We start from the raw sequence: 9738 nt of genomic DNA, 5'->3' as shown, positions 1-9738 counted from the left end.
TTATTGAAACTGTCCTACCGATTTGCTTTGAAACTGTCTCATTGATATTTGTTTATCAATAAAATTATGGCAAAAATAAATAAATAAATAAAATAAATCAAATCATTCTTATGATATTGAGGTGTTTGTAAATTTAAAAATACTATAAACTGGAACATATTATAGACCTCTAGGGGAAAACATATTTTTCCAAGTCAGAATTACTCAGGTAACATGGTTTCAGGGTTTTTTTTTTTTTTTTTTTTTTTTTTTTTTTGAGAGAGTCTTACTATGCAGTTCAGGCTGGCCTTGAGCTCACTTTGTAGCCCCATGCTGGTCTTGAACTCAAGGCGATTCTCCTGCCTCAGCCTCTTGAGTTCTGGGATTACAGGTATGCACCAGCACAACCCCCAGCAGGAACCCATGTGGACAGGACATGAGCACACCACACCAGGTACGTACCCCGCCCAGCATGCTGCAGCCCAGGGCCAGGAACTTGATCCACTCAATGCTGTCTCCGCAGGGGTCCAGCTGCAGCAGTGCGTGCAGCCTGTCCATGGGCAGGCACAGTGTCCGCCACTTATGTTCCAGGTCCTTGATGGTCACTTCGGGCTTGTGGCTGCACTGTGTGGGGACATACGACACTGTCAATGGGGGCAGGGGGGCTGGGATGCCTCCCAAATGCAGGGGGTGGATGCCACCTCTGTGGCAGCCTGGGGCGAGGCAGCCAGCAAGGTGGCAGACACAGGTTAAGTCTTAAAGAGGATGGGGGTCACACACACACACAAACATTCAGTAAGTAAAAAGCGTTCAAAGACCCAGTACTAGCAGTGACTGGTGGTCCGGGCCACCAGTAATCCCAGCACTCTAGGAGGCTGAGTCAGAAGGTTCACGACTTTGAGTCCAGCCTGGGCAACTGAGTAATTTAGCCAGAGCTTGCCCCAAAACAAACAATTCTGAAAAGGACTGGGGATGGAGCTCAGTGCAGAGGCATTGGATTTGCACCCCAGTACCACAGAAGTAAATGACATGGAATAAAAATCTAGCCCCTTAAACACGGTAATAGTTACCCAGCAGTGTGGGGGCTGAGCGGGGTGGGAGCACTGGAGATCAGACTCAGGACCTTGCATTTGCCAGGCAGGCGCTGTGCCATCAGCTCTGTCCCCGGGCCCCAGAAGAAATCTTCGAGCTGAGAGCCAGGGCGTGCCTTGCACTGATTCCAGCAGCCCATGACAACAAGCGGCCAACAAGCGGTCAGCGGCTCCCGGTGAGTAGCGTGTGAGGAACCACAGCAAGATGCAGCTTGTGTCCCCAGCTCTGCCCTTCACTCCCCTCACAACACACATCAAGGGACACTCCCGACCTCAGAATGGCCTGCGGCCCATGCCGAAGCACTTCACTTTCAGAGTTTCCTGTTATGGTTTTTGCTGTATATTTTTCAGTTCAGCAGAATCAGCCTCATCTCAATCTTGTATTTCAAAGAAATTGTGTTTCGTGTGTGTGTGTGTGTGTGTGTGTGTGTGTGTGTGTGTGTGTGTGTTACTAGGGATCACAATCAGGAGTATTGTACCACTCACTGAGCCACATCTCTAGACCTTTTACATTTTGAAAGAGGGTCTCGCTAAGTTGCCCAAGCTGGCCTTGAACTTGGGATCTCCTTCCCTCAGCCTCTCAAGCAGCTGTGATTACAGGAGTGGAACCTCACACACATCACCTAAGACCTCACATGAACAGCTACGTGGGGGTCTTTCAACATCAGGCAGGCAGGTGAGCCTAGCGAGCTGCAGCCCCAGGGTTAGAAACAGCAACAGGACCCCTCCTACCTGCTTGTGCAGGACCTTCAAGAGTCCTTGGGTCAGGCCTGTGTCTGTTTTCTGGGTTGCCACAGGCATTTCGACTCTGTCCTTGATAGGAAGCGGATCTCCTTGTGACAAAGCTAAAAAATACCTGGTAACAAAAGATACAAATGAAGTTGATCGACATGGGCACCCAAGTCAGGGGCGTTCCCAAATGCTAGTGACATTTTCCGTTCCTCCGTCAGCTCTCCGACTCGGCTGTCTCTGTGTGCCTCAGCTTCTCTGTCTGCACACTCCTGGAGCTCCCTCGTTGGGTAAGGGCCCAGTGGCGGCTGAGAGTGGGCTCCCTGACACCCGCTGTTCCTGTAGCACGGGCAGCCCTTGGGACACTGGGCACAGCTCCCCTTCCTCGGCCTTGCTCTACTGGGACAGCTCTGGTTCTCATTCCTCACCACCCAGGAGCACGGTGGCCAGTGGCTTCCCTGTCCCTGCCCGCTATTCTCCCTCTAAGGTGCTCCTTCCCAAGATGCTGAGAGGCACAGAAAGAATTTGGGGAGAAGCAAGGAGATAGCTCAGCAGCTTAAGCTACTGCCTGGCAAGCACAAATCCTGAGCTCGATCCCCAGGACCAAAAACAACAAAAAGAATAAACACGCAAGAATCTGGGGCCCCAAGGCCTGGGTGGCCACAGCAGCCCATGGTGGGGTCCTCTGTGAGTCTCTCCACATAGGAAGTGGTGGCATGGCTAGGAAGGTGACACTAAGGCACCCCCAGGACCACAGATAACAGCTGAAAAGCGGGAGGAGCTTGGAGGATGAAATGCATCCCCCAGAGGACACAGGCAAAGCTATGGTGGGCAGACTAAAGAGCAACGTCACATCCTGTCCCCTTTGCCTTTTCACTTCTCAAACTTGACCCCTCATACTTGTGAGGTGACTTGAGTTCCATTTACGCTTTTATGAGTGATCTGAGGAAAATCCCAAGCCCAGGCAGCTTGGAGGAAGACCTAGGGAGCCAGCCTTGGGATGGTGCTGAGCGTGTTGTTAGGGACTGTTGCTAGGGAGCGTTGCTAGGGAGCTTGAGCACCTCTTCCAGGAAGTGACTCTTCTGAACAGATTAAAGGGCTCTCCGAGCTCACGGAGCCGTTTTGGTCCATGTTCCCAAGGCACTGGTAATTTCTGGAGATAGGTTTGGTGGTGAGGTCAGAGCATGGGTGGTCGTGCTGGTATCTTAGTGGGTACAGGTTGAGAGGCTAACATCTGTAACATACCTCCCTCTGCACCCCAACCCCACACCCATCCTGCTTTAGCTAGAAAGGCTTCTTTATTTTTTTATTAATTTGCGACAGAGCTTTGCTTCATTCTTCAGGCTGGCCTTGAACTCATGGAGATGTGTCTCAGCCTCTCCAGTACTGGGATTAGAGGTGTGAGGCACCACTCCTGCCTCCCGACATCCTGCTTGAGAAGCGAGGCCGATGAGCACTACATGTCACTGCTTTGCTGGACACCAACGCAGCCCGGTGGTGTGAGATGGCGTAAGAGGGACAGCTCAGTACACAGCTCGATGGGGCAAAGAAGGCTGGGAGAAGGCGGACGTGGCTGTGACACAGCCCACCTGAGGCTCTGCCTTGAAGAGACCTGCAGGGACGCGGGGACGCTTGCCTGGGGGTGCGCAGCAGAGTGACATACATCTGCACCCTCACTTCTGGTCTTGTCTCTATTTTGTTCTGTGCTGGGAATTGAACTCAGGACCTTGCAATCTTTTATTTATTCGGTACAGGGTCTCACTGTGCAGCTTAGACTCATAGTGATCCTCCTGCCTCAGTCTTCCCAGCACTGGAATTACAGGTGTGTGCCTGGTTTCAGCGCCCAGCGCAGCATGTCATACTGGGATCAAACCTGGGTCCTTGTGCTTACCAGGCAGGTGCTTAGACCACTGAGCCATCTCCCCAGTCCTAGGTTCTCTTCTTGTCCCTGTCCCTTGTTACCATGCTGATTCCTTGTCCATGACTGGCATGAGCCACATTCTGCCTAAAAAGCCTGTCCAAGGCCAGGTTTCATGAGTTCCTGCACTCAGAGGGTTCACCCTAACTGCGGTTCTTCCAGAACTTGCCTCTGTGGGTGACATTCTGGGCCAGGAACACAAGCACATAGCCTAGTGATTGATGCCCACTAGGGTTCCTCCTAAGCCCTAAAACTGCTCTTGAGAGAAACTAGCAGCACAGAGCTTTCAGAAAATTCCCAGCACGCCTTTCAAATTAAAGTGATGCTTAGCATAATCATCTCTAATGTGTTACCAGATATAATTGAGACTCTAAAAGGGAACGCTGAACCTAAATCTTCGGATTTTTTTAGTACAGCATAAAGCAACTTTTATAAAGATCTTACTATCTTTTATTTAGGCTTGAAAAATGGTTAAAGCCAGAGGCCATAATTATTATTATTTTTTAATGTATTTGGTGCCGTGTCTCACTATGCAGCTTGGGATTCGTCGTGATCCTCCCATTTTCAACCTCCCCAGAGCTGGGATTACAGGCATGTGCCGCCTCGCCTGGGTCTCGTTGTCACGCTCAGAGGGCCCGGGGTCAAGGCTGCACGGCATGTGGTGCCAGGTATCGAACCCAGTCCCTGAGCTTGCCTAAACAGGTGCTTAGTCCACTGAGCTACCTTGCTGGCCCTGTTTTTGTTTTTTTTAGCAAGAACCTTCAGAGAAGCTTTCAAAGGCAATTGAAGGCAGCGGGTCACAGAAGGCAGACAGTGGGCTAACAAGCGGCTCTGCTCCTCCGTTACATAACCTCCTTCCCTGACATCCCAGTCTTCATCTCTGGATCTGTGTTACTGTACACGGTCACAACTTTTCTGCAGGTTACTGATTTTAGTTTTTTACAGGGAGTTGAACTCAGGACCTTGTACTTGCCAGGCAGGCACTGTGCTGCTGAGCTGTCTCCCTAGTGGGTTACTTATTTTGGATGGGAAAATTATCCCGGAGTATGTGGACACCTCCAAAATGTAAACCACATGTATTTTTCCACCCCCTGGCGGAACTAGGAATTAAACTCAGGCCCTTGCGTTTGCCAGGGAAGCACTTATTCCACAGAGCCATCTCCCCAGCCCCATAAACCACATGTGTTAGAACAGGTAGGCATCACACTGGGCATGGTGGTGAACACCTGTAATTCTACTCTCTAGAGACAGACAGGGGAGCACCTCCAGCTCCAGAGCAGTCTGGGCTACTTGTGAGTTCAAGGCCAGCCTAGACCCGGCCTCAAAAACACTGAAAAGAGGAGGAAGCAGAGAAAGAAATGAAAGACTCTTGACCGGAGAAGTCTGCAGAGTGCAGCGCTAGAAGCTGGGGAAGGCAGGCCTTGGTCTGAGCCTGCTGAAGCTGCCCCGGGAGGCTTGGCCTCCAGAACTGTGGAGATAAACGCTGCTTCAAGTTGTGAAGTGTGGCAGTCATCTGCTGCATCAGCCGAAGGAAACTGACACACCGGATTACCTATGCAGCTCAGAGAAAGTCAGCAAACTCTGATGTCAGTTACTGAAAATATCAAAGTTACGCGTAGGTTGACTCTTGCCGCTAAGTGGGCTCTTTGTCTACGTACTGAGATGGGACAGAGAGCGTCACTGTAAAATTTTCAAGAGCGTTGGTGCTATGTTCTGTTAACATTCTTTTCTGTCTCAGGAAACTGGAGTTTAACTTGCTGTGAACTCTAGCGGCCTTGGGGTGACCACTGCAATGGCTCCCTGGGGGTTTCGGCTCTAACAAACTTTTTACCCAAAGCAATTGTTTCGCAGGCCTTAGTTCACCCGCACAACTGAACTGCCACTACTTTGTAAGTCAATGAGCATTTCTGCAATGATTTCTGGTCTCGCGGTCAAACACAGCAGTGGTTCCTGGACAGACACACAGACAGGAGAGAGGGACGCAGCCTCAGGCCCAGGTCTCAGCCCCGCTTACCCCGCAGACCACTGCAGCAGGTCGGCGGGCTGGGTGCGGATGGCAGCCTTGGTGAACTGTTTCAGGATGTCCGGAAGCTCCGGGGGAATGTGGATCTGCTGCGCGCAGAACATGGTGTCGGGAAGCGGCATCGCTGCAAAGGACGGGGACGGCCTGGGGGGACCGAGGTGTGCTGAGCGCCGGCAGGGCCTCCTCCCTCCGCGTCCCGCCCACGCGCCTCTTACCGGCTCCTCCTCCGGCTCCGGGCGAACGAGGGCAACCGCAGCGGCCGAGGCGCCCACACCGGCCGCTCTGCTCTCCCGCGCAGCCACTGTTGCGTCGCGGTATCCAGGCAACCGGGCGCGCGGGCCCCGCCGGGCTGGGCTGAGGCTCGCGCGCGGCTATGTGGCTCAGAACTCCTTCGGCGCCAAAGCGGAGCTGCGCCAGCCGGACTTTGCACGTACAAAACTCTTTGCGGCCGAAGGCGGGCAGCGAGTTCCCAGACGGCCCCTCGGCTCTCGCTCTGGCTTCCCGAGGCTCAGCGGCGGGGACGCGGACGCGGAAGCAGGAAGCGTGCAGTGCGCGCCCCGCGCGCCCTCGGAGGGTCCCGCGCCCTGCGGACGCTGGCGGCCCCCCGCGGCGCGTGCGAGCCGGTCCTCCGCAAGAGCTCAGCTCGGAAGCCAGCCGCGCAGGAAGGGTCCCTGCAGCGGGCGCTTCCCGGCCAGAGCCGGACTACTCCAGTGTTTGCCCACGAGCGGGAGGCCGAGGTCTTCGGCTCAGCAGCCGGGAAAGCCCGGGCCTGCAGGCTGGGCGCCGCGGCCGGAGTCCGGGCCGGCTCCTGAGGTCCCCTGAGCCCCTGCACCATCCGGGGAGGCTGGGACTCGGCTCCACATCGCAGTCTCCTGACCGGCGGCGGGGGGCTCTGTGAGCAGCCCACCCTGGAGAAAATGGGGCCCAATTCAATGTTTTCCTTGGGATCCACACACCTACCAGATGAGCACGTGCGCGGACACAACACACACACACACGCACGCACACGCACGCACACACGCACGCACACACACAGGTCCAAATCAGTACCACTGACAAATACTGGGAAAAAAAAAAAAAAAGTTGATGGTGGGCCGGCGATGTAGCTCAGAAGACTAAGTGCCTGGTTAGGCAAGGGCTGGGGTTCAATTCTTGGCACCCTATGCTGTATAGGCCCCGCCCCTGGGCACACTGAGTGGCAGATGGAATCCGGGAGTGGTGGCAGTCATGGCGCACGCCTGTAATCCCAGCCCTGGGGAGGCTGAGACAGGAGGACCACTACGAGTCCGAGCTGTGTAGTGAGACCCTGTATCAAATACATTAAAAACAAAAAATACAGTTGATGGTGCGAACAAAGAATCTCATACCCTTGATGGTAGGAGAGTTAATTACATTTGGGGGCACTGTGCACAAGGCAGTCTCATGGGAATTCATACTACACAAGTTCTAGCACAAGAACGAACAGTATGGGCAAAATGTTAGCCATAGTATTTTATTAAATGGGTTAACTATCTTTCAGAAAACTAAAATGCTGGCCTATCCACATAATTGAAGACATCACAGATAGAATTTTTGAATTAGTTAAAGGTGAGTGGTTTGGTTTTTTGTGGAACTGGGGATTGAACTCAGGACCCTGCAAGCGCTTATTCTACTGAGCTACCTCCCCGGCCACCTAAGCTATCTCCCCCACCCCCAAAGGTGAGTGTTGTGGTACCCAAGTGGATCATTTGAACCAAGATGGAGACCAGCCTGGACAACGGCCAGCGAAACCCCCAAAGGACTCCAGATGGCCCATACATGTTATCAGTTTCTCAGGAGGCTGAGGCAGAAGGATCTTAAATTCAAGGCCAGTCGAAGCAACATAGCAAGATTATGCCTCAAAATCCCAGATAGAAAACAAAAAGGTAGCTAGTTAATGTACTGACACAAAAAGATGTCTGTGGTGGTGCATGCCAGCGCTCTGGGCAGCTGATACGCACCACAAGGCAGACTCCAGCCTGTGCAATGTGGCAGGACCCTGTCTCAAAGTAAACCAAAAGGGCTGAGGATGTACTCCCTGGCAGGGGCCTGGATTCAACCGGGAGGAAGAGGGGGTAGGGGGACTCGCATGCAGTGTAAAGTTAAGCAGCAGGCGGTAGAACCACCTCTGTGGGTGACACCTTTGTTGTGATTCTCTGGTTGTGACCATGCAGACAGAGGCTGGAAGTGCAGTTACCTCTGGAGACTGAAATTTCAAAAAGCAGAGGACTCAAGTTCTAACCATTTTAGATAGCAGTACTGAGAAACAGGTATGTGCCAGGGACCCTTGTAGATTCTAAAAATAAATCTCGGGAACTTACATTCAAGTGAGAAAAATGTGCGAACATGTAAATAAGTAAACCACACAGTATGTTCAAAGGAATGAAAACCGCAGTAGCAGACTAGTCAGAATACCCAGCAGCGCTAAGTTCAGATTTGCCTCAGTTCAGGAAGAAGCTTGGGGAAACCGGACTGAACTCGAGGCCCAGCAAGCAGTGAGTGCAAAAGCCTGAGGGCTGGGAACACCAGGATTCAGGTCAGAGAGTAAGCCAAGGATGCTGCAGTCTTGCTGGTGCTGAACACCATGGTGACAGTCATCCCAGTGATGTCATGACAGCAGTCCATCACAGGGCTCTCTGGACGACAGGACTGAGGTGATCTGATGGGTCTTTTTTTGGCATGGCATATGGTGCCAGGGATTGAACTGAGGTCCCCTGCACTTGCCTAAGCAGGTGCTTTAGACCACTGAGGTACCTCGTCAGCTCCACCTGGAGAGTCTTAACAAGAGCAGTTCACCGTTAGAAGGAATAAAAAACAAATAAAAGGGCAGAGGCACGGAGCCCAGGAGAAAGCAACAATGTAGGGAGACCAAAGGGCTGTCCCCCAGAAGCCAGCAGCAGGGTGGAGCACAGCAGAGAATAGGGTGGTCTCCGCCTGGACGTGGAGTGTTTGAGAAGAGCTGTCGGTGGCCTTTCCAACATTTCTCATTTAGCAACTTGAATCCTGAGCTCCAAAGCTTTACCCACGGAGATGGGGTTTGAGAAGTAGCAGGTTAGGGACTGTGAGCTCTCTTGTTGCTGTGACAGTACCTTAAGGTACAGCTTTATTTGGGCTCACAGTTTTAGAAGGTTCTGCCCCTGGTCAGTGTGCTCCCCTGCTCTGAGGCCTCGGTCAGGCAGAAACCACCCGGCGGAAGTGCAGAGTGGAGGGCAGTTGCCCACATCCCGCCTCAGGAAGCAAGTGGAGAGCTCCTCAGGAAGAGGCCAGAGGCCGAGCACAGCCTTCAAGGTCCCCCACCCAAGGTCCTGGTCCTCCCGTCAGCCCCTCCAATCAGTTAAGCTGCAAACCCATCAGTGTATTATCCACTGAGGAAGTTAAAGCCTTCACGACCCAGCCACCATCTGAAAGCCCGCCTGCCAGCAACCATGCCCTTCTAGCGAGTAGCCTTTGGGCAGCGGCACGGGCAACAAGCAGGAGCCGAGAAAACCACAGGCTGTGCTTTGGAGCTAAGTGGGGATCTCGGGGAAAGGTCCATTCATGTGTGCAGTCTTGGGAAGGAGAATGGGATGGGAGTGTGTGTATCTGAGTGATTAGCAGGTTACCGGTATGGCCGAGGCCCAGCCCCTTGCCGGGTGGGGTCCCAGACTGAACCCTGGGCTTTGTAACAACTGGGTGAGGAAATGGTTTCAACGGAGAGGAAATCAGCAGTGTCAGAAGAGACAAGATGAGACCTGAGGTCTTTGCAATTTCAGTGGACTAGCACGAGCAATCCTTAACAGCAGTGGGGCTGAAAGAGAGTGAGCTAACTCTGCAGGCGAATGCTGGGAAGTGACCCCTAGCAATCCATGGAGAAAGTGAAGACTGCCAGTGGAAGCAACCACAGCAAAGGTGCATAGCGCTGGAACAACCCAGTAGAGGAGACACACTCACGACAGAACTGCAGAGCCCAGCAGCCGAGCAGGTAGAGCCCGTAGGAGCTG

At 53.0% G+C, this 9738-nt stretch overlaps 1 protein-coding gene across 1 annotated transcript in view; it reads right to left on the bottom strand.

The window, feature by feature from the left end:
• Ropn1l (rhophilin associated tail protein 1 like) overlaps positions 1 to 5925 on the bottom strand; it is a 22393-nt gene extending 16468 nt beyond the window's left edge. Inside the window, exons 1-3 of the mRNA XM_004625289.2 lie at positions 5732 to 5925; positions 1803 to 1926; positions 442 to 603 (exon numbers count right to left, since the gene is read on the bottom strand). Of these exons, the coding sequence (XP_004625346.1) occupies positions 442 to 603; positions 1803 to 1926; positions 5732 to 5862 (417 nt within the window). The 5' untranslated portion in view covers positions 5863 to 5925. The remainder of the gene's footprint in view (positions 1 to 441; positions 604 to 1802; positions 1927 to 5731) is intronic.
• Positions 5926 to 9738: the final 3813 nt, after the last annotated feature.

The sequence above is a fragment of the Octodon degus genome, unplaced genomic scaffold (genome assembly GCF_000260255.1).
Source record: "Octodon degus isolate 3935 unplaced genomic scaffold, OctDeg1.0 scaffold00008, whole genome shotgun sequence".
In the NCBI taxonomy this organism is placed as follows: Eukaryota; Metazoa; Chordata; class Mammalia; order Rodentia; family Octodontidae; genus Octodon; species Octodon degus.
Note: the sequence above shows the minus strand (reverse complement) of the source record. Positions and strands in the feature narration are given on the sequence as shown.